The sequence below is a fragment of the Thermothelomyces heterothallicus genome (assembly GCF_042370625.1).
Source record: "Thermothelomyces heterothallicus CBS 202.75 unplaced genomic scaffold P884_scaffold_2, whole genome shotgun sequence".
Classification (NCBI taxonomy): domain Eukaryota; kingdom Fungi; phylum Ascomycota; class Sordariomycetes; order Sordariales; family Chaetomiaceae; genus Thermothelomyces; species Thermothelomyces heterothallicus.
Window position 1 is genome coordinate 320,643 of NW_027192563.1, and position 18,365 is coordinate 339,007.

The 18,365-nt window shown below is 54.5% G+C and overlaps 6 protein-coding genes across 6 annotated transcripts; 3 read left to right on the top strand and 3 right to left on the bottom strand.

The window, feature by feature from the left end:
- Positions 1 to 408: 408 nt before the first annotated feature.
- On the top strand, positions 409 to 2,222 carry P884DRAFT_326791 (uncharacterized protein). Its single transcript, XM_069445495.1, has 4 exons — positions 409 to 821; positions 882 to 1,135; positions 1,182 to 1,951; positions 2,033 to 2,222. Exons 1-3 carry the CDS (start codon positions 625 to 627, stop codon positions 1,739 to 1,741), a joined length of 1,011 nt encoding a protein of 336 aa, XP_069300925.1. The 5' UTR covers positions 409 to 624; the 3' UTR covers positions 1,742 to 1,951; positions 2,033 to 2,222.
- Positions 2,223 to 3,094: 872 nt separating this feature from the next.
- On the bottom strand, positions 3,095 to 5,340 carry P884DRAFT_274646 (Endonuclease/exonuclease/phosphatase; the record flags this gene model as incomplete). The annotated part of the gene is made up of 5 exons (XM_069442751.1): positions 3,095 to 3,210; positions 3,364 to 4,962; positions 5,018 to 5,150; positions 5,199 to 5,257; positions 5,313 to 5,340. The coding sequence occupies 5 exons, from the start codon at positions 5,338 to 5,340 to the stop codon at positions 3,095 to 3,097; spliced, it is 1,935 nt and encodes a 644-aa protein (XP_069300926.1).
- Positions 5,341 to 5,912: 572 nt separating this feature from the next.
- Positions 5,913 to 7,115, top strand: P884DRAFT_254527 (cytochrome c oxidase, subunit VIa). Its single transcript, XM_069440896.1, has 5 exons — positions 5,913 to 6,195; positions 6,286 to 6,310; positions 6,522 to 6,681; positions 6,751 to 6,758; positions 6,850 to 7,115. Exons 1-5 carry the CDS (start codon positions 6,045 to 6,047, stop codon positions 6,893 to 6,895), a joined length of 390 nt encoding a protein of 129 aa, XP_069300927.1. The 5' UTR covers positions 5,913 to 6,044; the 3' UTR covers positions 6,896 to 7,115.
- A 213-nt stretch (positions 7,116 to 7,328) lies between these two features.
- On the bottom strand, positions 7,329 to 9,818 carry P884DRAFT_191172 (anaphase-promoting complex subunit 5-domain-containing protein; the record flags this gene model as incomplete). The annotated part of the gene is made up of 3 exons (XM_069437575.1): positions 7,329 to 8,859; positions 8,912 to 9,005; positions 9,065 to 9,818. The coding sequence occupies 3 exons, from the start codon at positions 9,816 to 9,818 to the stop codon at positions 7,329 to 7,331; spliced, it is 2,379 nt and encodes a 792-aa protein (XP_069300928.1).
- A 456-nt stretch (positions 9,819 to 10,274) lies between these two features.
- Positions 10,275 to 13,505, bottom strand: P884DRAFT_216256 (uncharacterized protein). The gene is made up of 2 exons (XM_069439305.1): positions 11,076 to 13,505; positions 10,275 to 11,017 (listed from the first exon to the last, which is right to left on the bottom strand). The coding sequence occupies exons 1-2, from the start codon at positions 13,232 to 13,234 to the stop codon at positions 10,675 to 10,677; spliced, it is 2,502 nt and encodes an 833-aa protein (XP_069300929.1). The 5' UTR covers positions 13,235 to 13,505; the 3' UTR covers positions 10,275 to 10,674.
- A 1,007-nt stretch (positions 13,506 to 14,512) lies between these two features.
- Positions 14,513 to 17,863, top strand: P884DRAFT_191744 (tRNA synthetases class I-domain-containing protein; the record flags this gene model as incomplete). Its single annotated transcript, XM_069437610.1, has 4 exons — positions 14,513 to 14,597; positions 14,667 to 15,669; positions 15,723 to 16,190; positions 16,246 to 17,863. 4 exons carry the CDS (start codon positions 14,513 to 14,515, stop codon positions 17,861 to 17,863), a joined length of 3,174 nt encoding a protein of 1,057 aa, XP_069300930.1.
- Between the last annotated feature and the right edge of the window lie 502 nt (positions 17,864 to 18,365).

The window sequence follows — 18,365 nt, forward strand, 5'->3', positions numbered from 1 at the left end:
ACTCGCAGAGAACTTCATGGATCGAGTTTCGATTTATAGGTTACGTTCAAATGATCCCAGAAAAAGTATGCGTAGTATCTCTACCCTTGTTTTGTCTCGGTGTATGAAAGTCTTCTTCAAGGGAGCAAGATTTGTCCGTTAAAGTCCTCGAGGATTTTGTTGTGACTATTCTCAAGTCACCCTATTCACACCTTGTGAATAGATATAGAGAGGTAAAGAATGCTATTGTGGCTGCGTGTGAATAAACAAACGGTTCCCGAGCGGTCCGCATCTGCCCCGCCCTCTTCCTCCTTCTTTCACGCCCTCCCTCTTCGGACCACTGGCGAATATTACCCCAGCAATTCCTCAGCACACACCCCCCTCCATTTCTCAAATTCTCCCACTTCAGGGAGAACCATATTCTCTTCCGAGAATCGTTCAGCTTCCCAACCATCAAGCCTGCAATATCGATCTCTGTTGAGACCAGCGTTCCGCATGCAATCGTTTTTCGCTCTTTTCCCTTTCCTCCTCTAAACCCATTTGTTCCATTCGAATCACATCCCCAAATTGCAGAGGCTTTTCTATAACGGTACATCTGAGCCAACAATTTTCACCAGTCGACAACTCCAACAATCATCAGCCAAGATGGCAACCGACATGGCAGCTCAATTGGCGGCTCAGTCAGTCGATCCGGCGATGGCCAAACTTCTCGGCCAGAAGTACTGGAACCACTTCGCTATCCAGCTGGGCCATTGGAACTCCATGAAGGTCATCATTATGGATGACGAGATGTTTCGCATCATCCCCTTTGCGGTCAAGATCGAGCTCGCGCAGGAGATGAGGTAAGTTCAATTGAAATTCCTAATTTATTCCGTCAAGACTTCATCTTACATTCGCATTAGCAAGTATCTTGGCGAAGACGTGATGTTCGCGCGCGACGCCGACAACCCCAAGGTTTGGATTTTAGGCCCTAAGAAAATCATCCGCCCGCACGTCACGATTGTCGGCACAATCCCCATCTGGGATCCTAAGAAAAAACATATGCCGCCGCCAGAGATCAGAATTCCTCGACCTCCGAACGCCTACATTCTCTATCGCAAGGATAAGCACAATGTGGTCAAGGCTGAAAACCCAAACCTCCACAACAATGAAATCTGTAAGTTATTCGTGAGCTTTAAGGTTCAGAGGTTAATGTTTCCCAGCCGTCATCACAGGAGCAATGTGGAAGAGTGAGAGCCCTGAGGTTCGGGCCAAGTACCACCAGAAAGCTCAGGAAGTCAAGGCACATTTCATGGCGCTGCATCCCAACTACCGCTATGCACCTCGTAAGCCGTCTGAGATTCGCCGCCGGGCGACTCGTCGGGCGTCTGATGCTCCTGAAATCCCTCCCATTCAGCCTTACTTCTCTACGTCTTCCTCCCCTACTCGTGCTCAGCCTTTCGAGCACAACGCTCATCACAGCGCTCAAGTCAACAACGACAAGGCAGGCATTATACCTAACAGCGACATCACCCGTCGTATCCCCGCCGCTCAGCGCTTTTTGCCTCCGGTCGTGGAGCCCGGCTGGAATCCCCTTCATCTGTTGCCTGGCGCCAATATGCCTACCGAACCCACCCTTACGGATGAGGTTCCGGCTGAGGAGACCCAAACTCCGCCTGATGAAGGCACGGCCTTGAATGCCGGCCACTACCCCACTATCGAGGAACTGATTGACAACTGGGACATCGAGGCGGATCTGGCTCAGATGCTGAACGGAATCTGAATGCTTCACGATTCTGCAGCCCCCGGAATCCCCCCATTGTCACCTACCTTGATAGATTCGGATCACTCGACTCAGCAGCCTTGATTTCAGTTTTCTTTTCTTTTTTTCACCGCTCGGTCAAGCAGCAGCCTAGAAGAAGCACTGATCTCAGAAACACAACAAAAAAAAGAGACGGGGGGAGAAGACATTTGCACCCAAAATGACAGGGAGGTCAGTTCCAATACATCACCCATAGTGTCCATTACCAACCCCAATCTTTCGAGTCTGATGCTAACCTCCATTCGGCAACAGATCAATTTGCAGCAAGAGCGCTTTGTATTTGGCCAATTCCCGGCTGTCAATCGCAGCAATGTGGTTCGGAGAAACTAAGGGAGTGGTGCAACTCAACAATTGCTTGTTTTTTTCTCCTTTGGGCGCGGCGGAGTCTTCACTGTGCTTTCATTACTATGAAACAACAGCCATTGAGGAACATTTGTTGGAGGGAGAAGATCACCGCCAGCATTTGGTTGATTTTGATGGTTAGTCGTGCTATTCCCTGTGATTAGGTTCTCTGGGGAGGAGAAACTCGGACACGATGGGCTCTGGGATTAGGTTCTTGGAGACGAACTTCTGGGACTCGTTTCTTGGAAGGGGAAAGGAATCGGGAACGAGATGGATCAGTAGCCGACACCATCATCTATCGGCAGTTGTTTGTATCTGGCATGGTTGTTGAAGGCATTCGCAAAGTTGATAACATGGGTCTGGGATGGGCTCGACTGGTAATTAGATAGCACTCTGGCAATCAAGACTTGGCCGCAAATCAACTGTTCCGCTGAGTGCGAGACTGTTGTGCGACATCTATCCACGCGGCTTATCACGAACATTGGCAAATTCCACAGGACAAGGCTTTCTCGCAATATCTGGTACGCCTCAAAGCGGGACCTTACCCGGCTCACCAGCTCAAGCCGCAGATTCCCAATGAGCAGGTCATGATGCCACGCAGCTGCCGCGACACCGAAACTTGGAGGCACCAAACCACATGCTTGACGACTCGAAACAAGGTTCAAGCGTACACGCCTCAAAGCAGCAACTCGTACGCGGAACTGCACCCCGAACGCCACAGCTGCAGTCGCGAGAGACGCCGAGCACAAAAGGCTGGCACGCCGTTTTGGGTACCCACTGGCGCAGAGCACAAGGATTACGCGAATTCCTGGAGCCAGATCAAGGGGTGTCTTTGAAGCATTCAGAGGGCTGCAGGTCCGAGTCACAAAAGAACGACCGACGACTCCATGTCTCTCCCAATCCCGTGTCTCCGGTGCAAAAGCCGAGTTAATAAGCAACGCGACGTAATGCTGCCTTCCTACTTCAATGCCATCATTGTCGCCCATTCCAGTCACTGCTCCAAATGAAAGTCCGGCAACGAAACTCGGTTCCTTGCTCTTTCTCTCCCGAGGGGCCCAATGGACGGGCACACATGAAGAACGCCCTTCCTGTGGATGGGTCAGCAGGATCACAGAGACAGCAATGATGAGAATAGGACACCAGAGACGCGGAGACTACAAGCTTAGAAAGAAGAGAGGGTTAGGTTGAGAGATGTTGCTCTGGGCGTGGTGCAATGGGAGACGAAAACCGAGAAAACGTACCGCAATTGACACCGGCCTTCTTAGTGACCAGCATCTGGCAATCCTCTCCGTGTTCACATTTTGGAACCACCCGCTTCCCAAGTAACTTAGACCAAGACTCCTTCGCCTGGATGGGGTCGAAGACCTCATCTGTGAAGGAGCTCTCGGGCCTCGGGCTCTCACCGACACAGTCTCCAGTGCTATTCTTGGTACTTTGGCTGCCATTCCCCTGATTGGCGGGGGTATCTTGCTTTGATTCTGGCTCCGCTGGGTTTCGGTCGGGAGTGATGGCAGGATTTGTGGTGTTACCAACCTCAATGGCAGCTGTGGCGTTTGGGGTCGGTGTCTTGGGCTTGAAAAACCCTTTCAAGCTGCTCTGCGAAAAGCCTGAGGTCGTCTTCGAGGAGCTTTCCCTGCTGAGCGCAAGTTTTCCCTTTTTCTGAGGCCGGTTCGGAGACGTTGAGGATGCGGCTTGCCGCTTTTGGAGGATGGGCTTTTGTGGCGGCACGGAAGCGATGTTATTCGAAGCTGTGTTGGGGAGCGTCGCTGTAGATGCTGGCTGATCAATCGCCTGCGACATTGAGGCAGCGTTATCTCTCTGTGGCTCGTCGCTCCCTCCGCCCGGTACCGTGTCGGTGGGTGTACTTTGGGAGCTAATCGTGTTGGGACTGGATGTCGTCTTCGCCGACGCGGAGGCTTTCTTGAAGAACATGTCCTTTATGCTCTGTCGGCGGTCAAACTCAGGGATGAGCTTGGCTGATATAGGAAGGAGGTCCTTCTGGCACCATTCTCGTTGGCGCACGCCGTCCTTGAACATGCCCGGAGGGTTCATGATATCCTCAATGTGAACCTGGGAGCCACCGACATCGACAGTGTCGGCAATCGTAGCATATACGGGACAGTGATCGGATCCCAGCAGGCCCTCCTGGATATTGGAGTCGATGAACCAGTCCTTAATTCCAGAGCTGCACAGCACATAATCTATCCGGTTTCCAAAGTTCCCTGGCCGCGCGTTCTTCCTCGTTTCCCAGCAGGTGTACATACCAGCACGAGTTGGATGGAACTCCCTGCAGAGATCCCATAGAACGGGCTGTTCACGCCCTTGCTGTCTCTCTCCGATGACGCGGCCGCCAAACACCAGTTGGTTCAGGAACCGTCGTGAGTGCGTTGCGAAGAACTCTTCCAGCGTCACGCCTTCTTTCCGCAGGCGTTCTGGCAAGCCTGCAGCGTCTAGCTCATCACGTATGATATTTAGGTCACCGCAGAGAAAGACTTGCTTGCCCATGGCAACAAGATTGCGAACCCTGGCATCCATAGCATCGATAAACGCCTCGCGAAATTCCGTCCTTGTCTCATCTCGGGTGGCGGGGCTGTACACGCCAATAAGTACGAAGGCAGGGAACTCTAGGATGATGCAGCGCCCTTCCGAGTCGAGCGTTTGTTCGTCAATGGAATCCGAGAGTTGCTCAGGAAGCGGGTATCCGCCAATTTGCTGGTCTGCAGGAAGATCTCGGAACTTGGTCGAGGAGTTTGGGGGGCAGAGAGCGCCAGTGATGCCTTCTTCTGCGCGAATCGGACAGCACTTGGAGGTGCGGGTATAGACAGCCACACCAGAGTAGCCTGCAATCTGTGTTAAGAAGAAAGACCGGGAATGAAGTGGTTGGGGATGGCAAACCTTTTTTGTATCTGGGGAGACTGAAGAAGACGTCCCAGCCCGGCACCAACACCATGTCGTCCCGAAGATCTTTCCGCTGAATTTTGGTCTCCTGCATCACAACGATGTCCGCTTCCAGAGTGTCGAACATAGCCTACAACAAGTCAGCCCGGCCGCGGCTGGTGAAAGTCACGCATCATACCTGGAATGTGCGCTTCTCGCGCCATGGTTGGTAGCTAAACGGATTCCGAATGCCGTTAACTGCATCGAGATTAATACCTCTTTGCACAGTCTCGCTCCGAGCAGAGTCCCGTACCGTTCCATGTCGTAATTCGAAGCGGCATTGTGGCTGCCCGTAGCTTCCGCAAGGCGTGGACAGATGCGCTGATGTCGACTTGCAAGCCAGAACCGACCGGTGGTGTCACGTCACGTTTCGGTACAATACCAAGAAGATTGTTGAAATGCCGTGAGCGACTGGCAAGCAGAGTGGTTCATGAGCGGGATAGCGAGGGTTTCCATCAAGTGACGAAGCTTGACGGTATTCCAGAGGTTGGTCTAGGACAGAGAAACAATTCAAGGTGGAAACTGTGGCTTAAAGTCCGTACGATCTGGACGGCGCATCACTAGTATTCGAGCATATTCCTTATCGGTCCTCATTTATTCACATTGGCGTTTAACAAGAAGCGGATTTTTAGAATACGCCTCGATCTTCGTTCTGTTCGCGACAATGTGGAGGGGGCAGGCGCCATACGCAACGCACCTGCCGATCGCGAAGTCACCTGATCAGGTCATGTTCCCCTTCTGGGCTCCTTATGTCATCCAGTCTTGCCAAGCTCTTGGCTCGTGCACAGTGAAGCACCTGCCTCACACAAACCCGAGGTGTTGCCGAAAATGAGCTGATTCGGGCCTGACCTCACGACCAGCAAAAGCGGGTCAACGGTTGCTTCATCCATCTTTGCCCGAAACCTCGAAGCTCACCTGCACTCCATTGACAAACCACTCCCGACACCACCCCAATCGAGCGCCTCGCCGAAAACAATCCGTCGCCATGTTCGTGCAGCGCCAGATTGCCCGCGCTGTGCCGCGCTTCAACGCGCAGCTCCGCGCCCAGGCCCAGCGCCGCTTCGCCAGCACCGAGACCGAGAGCAGCTTCGTCCGCGAGCGCCGCGCCGTGAAGGAGCACGCCGGCCACACGACTGGTGCGGATGCCCTATGCGTCCTTTTTTTTTTTTTTTTTTTTTTTTTTTTTTTTTTTTTGCCAATTGACTCGGGAGCTGACAGAGAAGCAGAGCTCTGGCGCAAGATCTCCCTCTAGTATGCCATCTCCCTCCCTGGCCTTTCCAATGCGTGGTTTTCGTGACTTTCCGCCGCAATGCCCGAACCGACTGCATGCCGGTCCAGAAACAACCGCAGAAGAGGAGGAATTGAGTCACTGAAGGTCACAAGAGGAGGGCAATGAGGACGGATTCAGCAAGAACAGCACATCACAGGGCGAGCAGATGAACTGACACCGCTACCCAAACAGCGCCGTCCCCCCCGCCCTTCTTCTCAGCGGCGTGAACGCATACATTCTCTGGAACGAGCACTGGGAGCACTGGTCGCACATGCCCCCTCTCGAGGAGCGCGTCGAGTACCCCTACCAGAACATTCGCACCAAGAACTACCAATGGGGCGATGGTGACAAGGTACGTACTATCGAACTGGCTTGGGTGTGTGCGCCAGTGAATCAAGAAGCTAACAGAAGCCCCGAACAGACCCTCTTGTACGTGTATACTCCGGCAGACCATTCCGCCACACGAAGACGGAATGGAGAGACTTGATCTTTGGGCAGCTTTGCTAATCCTGACTCACAGCTGGAACGATTCGGTCAACTACCACAACAAGGACAAGACCACCTAGACAAATAACCCGGGCAGCGGTCATTCCGTTTTCCCGAGGACAAAGGAGAGGTGGTTACGTAGATGGTTCCAAGAGAGACGGCACAAATAGCCAGCCAACTGTATATGTTTCCTAGAGTCGAAGAATTGAACTCCAGTGATCTGGGGCTCGCCGCTGATGGATCTCGTGTGCTGTGCCTATGCGGCTTTGTTGCGTCGTCGTTTGCCCAGAACTGTCCGTGGTAACATATTTCTGAGTCCATGCTAAAGGTTCGAGCAGTGTAAGCAGACATCGAGCAATGTACCAGCACACGACGAATTTGCTCTTAGGCACTTGGATTGACAAACACTTGTCCTGCAAATCAGCCAGGGCCAACAAGGGAACATCGGCCGTCTCCATACGTTTCAGCCAACATACTACTGATAACCTCTCCGCTCCTCCCTTTGACCGTTCGTCACCCCTTTCCCACCAAAATCTCATCCCACAATCTCAAATATGTATCTGCACACTCCTCAGCCCTCGCAAGATCCCCGCTCGCCCTGAAGAGCGTAGCCTTCTTCGCCATGATCTCACCCCTTTTGGTGACATCCTCCACCGCAGAAAAGCACTTGAATGCCTGATCTAGCGCCTTCTGCGCCCGATCCATCATCGCAACCCTCTCCGGCGACGGCGCTCCGCCACCGCGACTCCGACTGCCACCTTTATTGACCATCTCTCCCGCCTGGCCCACTCTCGCGTCCGCCAGCAGGTCGTACAGCGTGCCGGCCGTGTAAGCAACGTCGGTCTCGAGACAGCGGGGCAGTACGGAGATAAGCAAACGTTCGGCGGCGGCAAACTCGCCGAGGGCGTTGAGGATGTTGGCTAATGCGCCGACGGCCTGCCAGAGCAGCGAGAGGAGGCGCGCCCGCCACGCCATACTCGCTGCGCGCATGGCGAGCGTGAAGCCGCGCTCTGGGCGGCCGATGCTGTCGAAGATCTGGGCTTTGAGTAGGAGGAGGCGGATCCGTAAGGAGACGTCGCGATCGTCATGGCGAAGCTCGGAAATGAGGCGGTCGACTTTGTTGAAAGCCGCATTGTAGTCTTTGCGGCGGGTGAGAGCCTCGATGTGGAGCGTGTCGATGATGAACACCATATCGGATTCGATGTTCTCGGTGGTGTTCTGGAGGAGCTGTGAGAGGAGGGTTTCGGCGGACTCGAGGTCATTGTGGTGGAGGTCGCGGCGCAGCTTGAGGAGGCCACGGTAAAGTCGCCAGTATTGGTCAGCTTTTGCTGAGCGGAGCGAGTTAACGTCCACGCGCTCAAGCTGTGCGCGTGCTTCCTCATACATCCCCTTGCCAGCTAGCATACCCGCCATCCTACACGCGAATCTCAGCTCGTCGTCAAAGACGGAGCCGCGAGCATGGCAGCGGAGGAAGACTTCGCACGTCATGCTCGACATGACGGCCATGCCGAGCCTGTCCCACAAGGCAAGGGTCAGTGAGAGCTGGGCTCCAAGCATCGATTTGATGTTTTTCTCAACAATGATCTGGGAACTTCGCGCCATGCTCTCCATTGCGACAGAGATGCTTTCGCCATTGGCCAGCCCCAGCTTCGCGTCACTTAGAAGCGCCGAACTCCAAAGTATCCACATGCCCGTTTCCTTTGCTTTGGCCCGGAGGAACGCGAGAAGTTCTTTGTCGCTTCCGAGCATGCTGTTACCCTCAAGCTCCTTAACGAGGCTTGGGTGTGCTTTACCGAAATGGAAGAACCAGTTCAGCGCAAAGTTGAGACAAGTAGTGTCCCGGTTCTCCTTCGCCGTCGAGATAGCTTCCAGCATGGTTGCCACGGCCTCCTTGTGACAGCCAAAATCTGATTGCACAATCGCCAGGTTCAGCAGCGCGTATTGGTAAAACAGACGGTCCCGGTTCTGCATGGTGTAGTCGAAGTAGCGGTGGAGGTGATCGAACGCCGCGGGAAATTCTCTGGCCCGCCATGAGTCGGAAAAGCTACGCCAGGTAAGCCAAAGTCCTGTACAGCATCAGGAGGTATGCAACCTACTTGAGATAGTGTGACAAGCTCGGGACGACACGACTGCTTTTCAGAAGTTGCTGGAACTGGTCTCTAATCTTTGGCGGAACCCTTGTTCCGTACCCTGCATGAATGAATCAGCCAGTCTGTCCCGTGATTGTCACATCACCAAGGGAGGCCTACTCTGCACCTGCTCGATCTGGAACTCCAACAGGCTCTCAATATCGTCGGTGCTGACTGGTGGCGCGCTTTCTTGACCATCCACGAGGAGCATGTTCCCGTACGCCGCCACCGCAACCTCGTCGGTCTGAGGTCCCCACTCATGCTGGCCGTCCAGAAGGACCGAGTCAAAACTGAGCCGGGTGTGTTGAGGGTTCCGTCGTCTCCAGTACGCAGCCGTCGGCTGCCGGTACTTGACAAACGTTTTCCACAGGTCGGCGACATGGTCGAACTGCAACTTTGTGAACTCAAGGTGTGCCCTTCTGACAAAAACCCCAAATGGTGAGTTCCGCGCCAGAAGGACGCCGGAAGGAGGCTCCTCGCCGCGCGCCTCTAGCTCGCGCAGCTCCGCTTTCGTCCTGGCCAGGAATTTCGGAAGCTCGTCGAAGAAGTCGTGCAACGTGTGCAACGAGTCAATGCCCCAGAGCTTCTCCAGAAACCTATCCCAGAGACTTCGGCCGGGGAGACGGTCGATCGCAGGAAAGGGCGCCAGCAGATGCTCGAAATGCTGGACCGAGACGGCAAGCTGAATGGTGTCCTCGGCCTTCCTCCATTGTGCGTCAGGAGCCGAGAACGGCCCTGTTAAACTGCAGTCAAGCAGGTGAGATGCGAGGAAGCTGACCACTGGGATGATGGCATCGTTGGGAACTGCTCCTTTGATGTACAGCTCGACAAGAGCCAACAGGCCGATTTTGGATGGAGAGAGATACCGCGACATCACTTGGGACGATCCAAGCAGGGTGGGGTCCCTGCTGGACCTTAGAGAAAGAAATGATTGCGCGCACTTGAAGTATGGAACCAAAGAAGTGTGAGACCGGAATGTTCGTTGGTTTAATTAGCTGATTGACGAGAGGACGTTCTAAGAACCCCCGGCAGTGTTGAGGAAGCCCGGCAGGAGTTCTCCTTGCTAACTCCAAGAAAGGTGTAGCGTTCGAGTTATCGAGAAAGGTTTTTGCGAGAAATCTTTCTGAATCGCCGCAAAGAGGGGTACGGTCACCGTTGGCGTTCGAGGTTGAGGCAGTCGCGGTGAGCGCAACAATCCAAGCAAGAATGTGGGGTGATTGGCACTCCCACCCTCGCCAACAGCCAGTTCGCCCGAGCACCGAGTCTATAACATCGCAACTCTAGAAGCGCACGCGAAAATGCCAATTTAGGGGCCTAAGCTGATAATACTCGGAATTCTGATTTAAGCAGCCTCACAGCTATGTAGACGTAGTCCGAACGGAATTTGCAAATAGCCAAACAAACCATTCCCTTAGCAAGTAACCCCGAGCCCTTTTCCCCGCCGTTTCCATAAGTCGATCAAGCTATCTCGAGTCGTCAGAAGTAATAGGACAAGGTATCGTGACTTAAAAACAAAATAAAATAGCAAACGAGCGTCAGTCCCATACCCACTAACCAATATGTCCCGGTGCCTTGAAACGATGCACTAAAACGCCAGTACCTTCCATCCAGCCGCCAAAAGAGTAATACAGATGAGCTAAAACGCCATCCTGTACGCTAACCACTGTCAACGCTTCAGCCAGGATGTTCTCGTATCCCATAGCGGAGTGTTCCAATCCGCAGAACACCAATTATCGACCACGGTCAGCTCCAGAGCCGTCCCGCCTCGTTGAAAAGGATGAGCTTCCCCCAAAACGGCTCGCTAGAGCGCTGAACCACACATCGTTGCGATTTGCGTGCCAATCTTGTCTGGGTGATTGATTCCAGGAAGGGCCGCGCTCAAGGTCTTCAAGTCCGTTTGGAGAAGGGACCCTCTCCTGATAAGTGTCGGAAGATTCGCCACTGCTGCTCTCGTAGTCGTCCTCGCGGAAGGGCTCATACTGCGGGCCAGAGGAAGTACCACGGGCTAATGAGCGAACAACATCGTTTTTGCAGATAGGGCATGTGCGACGTCTGGTGGTGAGCCAAGGTGTTCTGGTTGACGTCAGCACGCTACTCGAAATTTCCCGTCGTGCGGGTATTGACAACTTACATGCACTCAGCGTGGAACTCATGTCCGCAAGGGAGGCTCATGACCCTGCTGACACCGTCGATATACTCCTCCAAGCAGACGACACACTCCACTTGTCTTCCCATGTACTTCTTCCATTCGCTAGAAATACCACGCGAGTTCTTCCCACGGGAAGGCGCCCGGTTTGCTTGCGACGACGAGTGTGCGCTGACAGGTTCGCCCGAATCAGAAGTGCCCGTAACGGCGTGAGACTGCGGTTGAGATTCTGAGGAGCTTTGCAATAATGGTGTTGTGGGCGATGAACTCCTTGGAGAGGGTGTTTTCGAGGATGGGCTTCCCGGTGACGGGGCTGGAGAAGGGGCGATTGTATGATACGTTCGTACCGGAAGACGATCGACGACCGACTTCGGAGCCCTCCATCTCCGCATCCTGATCTTTACCCGTAAGATAAGGAGAGCATACACAACTGTTAAGGTTATGAGAGGGCTGATTACGAGGACCAAGAGGGTGTCAAAGAAAGGACTGGCGCTGCCAGTCGGTGTGATAGTGACCCAGAGGCCCTCATGAGCATCGTCACCGGCAGGAGCTGTAGGAGCCGGAGCTGGTGTCGTGGCTGAACTACCGCCGGTCTTGTCGGCCGCGTGGTCTGTGTTCTCATTTGCTTCGTCGTCGCTGCCGAAGATTCTCGACAGCAGTCCGCCCCGCGAACTTGAAGATGATTTCGACTTTCTGGGCCCCGAGGAAATAGACTTTCCCACTGATTCCGACACATATTCACCGCTGCTCGGAGTAATACTTCCACCTTTGGGTCTATTGATGTCGGCAAGGGGCGTGTTCTCAGCCTCGCCAGCGCGCCTGAGAACGTCATCGTTCTGCGCAGCCGTTCTTGCGTAGTCCGCTTCACGCCAATCCTGTACCCCAATTTCAAAACCGTCCTCGGAAGACTCGCGAGGGCCTTTCGTGCTGTCCTTTGTCGCCTTGTCAAGGCTGGGCTTGAAGAGCTTGTTATTCTCGTCATCCAAGGCATCGACCGGGACCCAGTCAAGCCTGCCGCTTGTTGGTGGCCGACTCGTGTCGGTGGAAACATGCTGGGTATCACCCAAGCGAAAAAGTCGGGATATCCATCCTCTCCTTGCCACAGTTGACCTCTCGGATCTCTGTAACGAGCCAGGCGTTGTCGTGTCCCCTGGAGAGGACGGCGGCATCCTCGCATTGTTGCTCGTCCCGCCGCTGCTGGAATGACGGACTTTTAGTTGAGCATTTCCCTTCCCCCCAAGAACATCCTCAATGGCACTACCCGGTTGCATCAGCGAAGACAGCAAGTGCGCGGTCGTCCACGATGTGAAGACTGAGGGAATCGTAACATTATCCACGTTGCCCCGCGCAAACATCTGAATTAAAGGTCCCCCTTTTTGGTTGTCTCCAACAATGAGAGCGATGGCGCCTCGACGCTGTGCCCACTTGACCTTCTCGAGAAAGCCGCAGCCTCCTCGGCTCAGTAAGGCTATCTTGCCGGTGATTTCTGCCGATTCTTGCAGCGACTGAATATCGGCGTGGTCCATCCCCGAGCCTGTTGGTTCATTGCTGTAAGGGCTCCTCGCTTGCTGAAGGGCTTGGTGAAGATAGTCGTCTGTTCCATCGTCCGGGGGTTTCGGTTGGGCACGAGGTCGTTTCCTCGAAACCGCGTCCCAGCCAACCAACATGTTGTTCCCTGGGTCGCTCATCCCCGGCGTTTTTGCGGCTTCAACAAGCGGATTGGCGTTGCTGCTGGCCGACCCTTGTGCTGCTGCTTTGATGGCCGATTTCAACCTCCCATCTTCCCATCCCGGAATATCGCTGCAACCGAGCTCGCCCTCTCCTTCACCCTCTTGCAAGGTCTCATCCGAGAAGCCACTCCCTATCCAAAGTTGTCCACTCAAGCCCTTCGCAGGCAAAGGAGGACCGAATGCCGCTGGTCTGGCAGGAAAGAAGGTACTGTTGTCATCGGTGAGGCTGATGGCGGCGCTTGGCGGGAAGAGTGAGAAGGGCGAGGAAAACGAGAATAACGCCCGGAATGATGACTTCTGCGATAGCGACGCCGTTCCGGGACCCGTGCGCCGAGCAGATGCAATCGATCGGCAAACGAGAAAGAGGGATGCGGCAGAAAAGAGGACAAGGATAGCAATCCGCGGAGGCCGCATCGTGGGGCTGTCACGCGGTACTCGAGGACGCGATGGCCAAGATAGTAAGTCTGAACTTAAGAACTCAAGCAACGTAGTGAGTTGGGTGGCGCTGCTCACAGAGTCAGGCCGTGATGCTCAGAGTCATTTGTGTAGACAAAGTCCAACTCCGTACTAGGGGAAGAAGGAGTGGTGTGATTAAAGTTGCCGAAGAGGAGGATGAATGACGAGAAGATGCTCCTAGCGCTTGTGATGGCAACAGCAAGTGGGGGAGGTGCCACAACTGGGAAGCTACCTGCGTTGCGCATGCCCAACCTCTCCCCATCTTGAACCTTGACGACGGGAGCCTGAGGATACAGGTACGTGTACACGTAAACACGCCAAGCACGCTGCGATTATGTGTGTAATTTGGGGTGAGACCGAGGCTTGTCTGTACTGCGTATGTACTCACTCGTACTGATACGAACCCTGCGCTGCAGGGGTCAGCAACGGTTCCCCGCATGCTCGCGCCTCCCTCGTGCAACTCCTATCGGGCCTCAGCTTTCTCGGTAGTTATAGATAATTGGTGTCGGCCTGTGGCTGAGGGGTAGTAAAGACTGAGAAATCTGCACAACAGAGAATTTCGAATGGAAATTCTCTTCTTTCCAAAGGAACTGTAGTGCACGAAGACGGATAGTACCTGACCTTCACAGTAGACATGACGGTAACGCTAACTGAGAAACTGGAGCACGGGAGCTTGCTTCGCATTTTGCTACACAGGGCCCAACCCTAACCCGAGATGTGACAAGCGCCTGTTGTTGTTTGCACGCCACTGTCTGGACGGTGGGCATCGATCGACAATTTCAGGCAACTCTACGGTCCATGATTGAGTTCTTGTAATTTTCGTACAAAACAGAAAAAAACTTAAGACCCGAAAAGTGATGTTTTCAGTGTTCCCTTTGGAATGCTGAAACGAGCAGGTCTAGTCACCGGTGCTTGTGTTGCTGGCCGATGCTTGGTGCCCGCGGTGGGGTCGGCTGAATTTGCCGGGGATAGGTTTGGTGGCAGCTGGAGCCGTTTCCATTTGACTCATGCAGTGACCCCCCCTTCTGGTTGACTGGCAGAAATTCCTGCAAGCCTAAAGGGCCCCTCTTCAAAGTCACCTCCCGCCCCTCTTTGGCCCATTGACCCCTCCAAAAGCCCTGGATGCTGAGTTCGTTCCGGCGACTGGCTAGCCTGAGACGGGAACCGCTTCTCAAACTTCCCTCGGCTTTCATCCTGCCATCGCCTCGATACTACTCCCTTCGACGACCCGCAAACATGGCTCCCGACGCGCCCGATGCCGCTGCCGCTGCCGCTGCCGCTGCCGCTCCCGCGGTCGATCCGGGAACAGTCAAGAAGAACGGTGAGCGCCAAACCCCATCGCTGAGTCACCCAGCTGCCGACACCGGTGCTAATCTGTCACAACTACCAGAGAAAAAGGAGAAAGCCAAGGCTGATAAGGCGGCCAAGTTCGCGGCTAAGCAGGAGAAGTTGAAACAGCAGCAGCCCAAGAAAGATGCTGCTCAGCCTGCTCAGAAGGCTCCCAAGGCCCAGGCTCCCGCTCTGCCTCCCTACAAAGACGAGACCCCGGCCGGCGAGAAGAAGATCATCCAGCCCTTCGACCACCCGCATTTCCAGGCATACAATCCCAAGGCGGTCGAGTCGGCCTGGTACCAGTGGTGGGAGAAGAGCGGCTTTTTCCAGCCGCGACCAGCGCGGTCACCTGACGCCGGGAAGTTTGTCATTCCTCTACCGCCTCCCAATGTGACTGGCGCCCTGCACTGCGGCCATGCCTTGGCCAACTCGCTCCAGGACACTCTGATTCGGTGGTACCGGATGAGGGGGTTCTCTACGCTCTGGGTCCCCGGTTGCGACCACGCTGGTATCTCGACACAGTCCGTGGTCGAGAAGATGCTTTGGAAGAAGGAGAAAAAGACGCGTCTCGAGCTTGGACGAGAGGCCTTCACGAAACTCGTCTGGGAGTGGAAGGGAGAGTACCATAACCGCATCAATAACGCCCAGAGGCTTATGGGTGGGTCGATGGACTGGTCACGCGAGGCGTTCACCATGGACGAAAACCTGAGTGCGGCTACCATGGAGACCTTCTGCCGCCTTCACGAAGAAGGCCACATCTACAGGTCCAGCCGCTTGGTCAATTGGTGTACGCACTTGCGGACCGCCCTCAGCTCGTTGGAGGTGGAAAATAAAGAGATCACCGGCCGCACCATGCTCGATGTGCCAGGATATGACCGGAAAGTTGAATTCGGCGTCCTGACATACTTCAAGTATCCGATCGACGGCACGGACCAAACAATCGAGGTTGCAACCACCCGTCCCGAGACCATCCTCGGCGACACTGGTATTGCCGTTAGCCCCGGTGACCCCCGCTACGCTCATCTAGTGGGCAAGTTCGCGCGCCACCCATTCACGGATCGGTTAGTCGAGCCACCTGTCTTGGCACGGATATTCAGTTATTGACAAGATGTAGTCTCCTTCCTATTGTTGAAGACAGCTATGTCGATCCGGAGTTCGGTACAGGTGCTGTCAAGCTGACTCCCGCCCACGACTTCAACGATTACAAGCTGGGTGAACGCCACAACCTGGAGTTCATCAACATTCTGAACGAGGATGGCACTCTCAACGAGAATGCTGGCCCGATGTTCCAGGGCCAGAAGAGGTTCCATGCTCGGTATACCGTGGTCGAGGAGCTAACCAAGCGCGGGCTTTTTGTCAAGAAAGAACCCCACGCGATGGTCATCCCGCTGTGCGAAAAGACGAAGGACGTCATTGAACCGTATATGACGCCGCAATGGTGGGTGCGTATGAAGGAGATGGCGGAGGCTGCACTGAAAGTCGTCGAGGAGGGCAAAATCAAGATCAGCCCCGAGAGTGCAAGGAAATCCTACGACAGGTGGCTGTCAAATGTCAACGACTGGTGCATTTCTCGTCAGCTTTGGTACGTGCTGCATCCCTTTTCTGAGCGATCGCATTGTGCTAATTGTCCGCTTCAGGTGGGGCCACCGCATTCCGGCTTACCGTGTTATCCTTGATGGAGAAGAGGACCAGGGTGAGACCGACAAATCCGTGTGGGTTGTTGGCAGGACGCCAGAGGAAGCCCAGGCGAAAGCCGAGGCCAAGTTCCCCGGGAAGAAGTTCCGCCTGGAACAGGACCCTGACTGCCTGGACACTTGGTTCAGCTCTGGGCTGTGGCCCATGTCTATCCTGGGCTGGCCCAACACCGAGCATCCTGATTTCAAGAACTTCTTCCCCACCAGCATGCTGGAAACGGGTTGGGATATCTTGTTCTTTTGGGTCAGCCGCATGATCATGCTCAGCCTCAAGTTGACGGGCCAAGTTCCCTTCACCGAGGTGTATTGCCACAGTCTCATCCGCGACTCTGAGGGCAGGAAGATGAGCAAGTCGCTTGGTAACGTCATTGACCCTCTCGACATCATCAGCGGTATCGACCTTGAGTCGCTCCACGCCAAGCTCCTGACGGGCAACCTGAAGGAGGACGAGATTGAGCGCGCCACGAAGTATCAGAAGACTGCTTTCCCCGGTGGTATCCCCGAGTGTGGAGCAGACGCCCTCCGGTTCACTCTGCTCTCGTACACCACGGGTGGAGGCGACATCAACTTTGACATCAAGGTGATGCACGCCTACCGCCGGTTCTGCAATAAGATCTGGCAGGCCAGCAAGTATGTCCTGGGCAAGTTGCCCCAGGATTTCGTCCCGGCTTCGGAGTTGAACATTTCGGCTCTCTCCGTGCCGGAGCGCTGGATACTTCATCGCATGAACTCTGCCGTCAAGGGCATCAACGAGGCACTCGAAGCCCGGCAATTCTCTACCAGCACAAAGCTCGCATACCAATTCTTCTATGATGAGCTGTGCGACGTCTTCATCGAGAATAGCAAAGGTATCCTGAGCGATGGCACCCCAGAGCAGCAGCAGAGCGTGCAGCAGACATTGTATCGGACGCTGGATGTCGCATTGCGATTGCTGCATCCGTTCATGCCCTTCATCACAGAGGAGTTGTGGCAGCGTCTCCCGCGTATCAAGAACGATACGACACCTTCCATCATGCTGGCTCCGTACCCTCAGCCGGATAGCTCGCTAGAATTTGCGTCGGATGCTGAGGATTACGAACTCGGCCTTCAGTGCGCCGGCGGTCTTCGCTCCTTGGCTGCTGACTACAATATTCGTTCGGACGGGCAAGCTTTCATCAAGGTATCCACGACAGCAAGCCTGGACAAGGTCAGGACGCAGCTCCAGGCTATCAAGACTCTGTCGGGCAAGGGCATTGCCGAGATTAGCGTTCTCGGTCCCGACGCGGACGAGGCGTCGTCACCAAGGGGCTGCGCCGTTTATGTCGTCTCCGCGGACGTAGCTGTGCTGCTGCAAGTTAGCACGCAGATCACAGACATCGATGCGGAGATCAAGAAGATCAACACCAAGCTGCAGAAGACCGAGCTCGCCATTAAGAAGCAGCAGGAGTTGATGGGCCGTGAGGGCTTCGAAAAGGTCAGCGATGTGGTCCTCACAGCCGAGAAGAAGAAGTTGGCCGATGCTCAGGCGGCGAAGGAGAACTACGAGAGAACTCTGGCCGAGTTTAGCAAACTGAAGCTCTGAACTTGGAATTGGCGAAGCTTCTGTTAGTTAACAGTACTCAATGTGAACAGAGAACTTCCCGGAATTCTTTGTTTTTAGTTCCAATTTTCTCTGCCACACGATAGTCCTGATTCTTGAATGCTTGTAAGTTTCGACCATGTAGCTACGACGGGATCGTTGCAATTGCCCCGAGCAGGCTCGCCAACCTTTTTCTCAACATCAATGGCGTGAATGAGTTGACACCTTGCCCACAACCAACCAAAAAAAAAAAAAAAAAAAAGAAACCTTTCTGACACGATCAATTCAAGACATCTCTCTTCCCTCTAGTTATGTGAGGATAACGTCGGTGGTGGGAATGTTTGCAGGGCGTCCGCGAAGACGGGCATTGCACGGGCTGGCAAGTACGACAATAACCCCCGGTCGGGCCCGGCTCCGGGTGCTGGCCCGAAAGCCAGGTCCGGCATATGTGGGGCGTTATGAAGATTCAGCCACACACTCATACCGAGGCGTAAGTGTGGCTGAA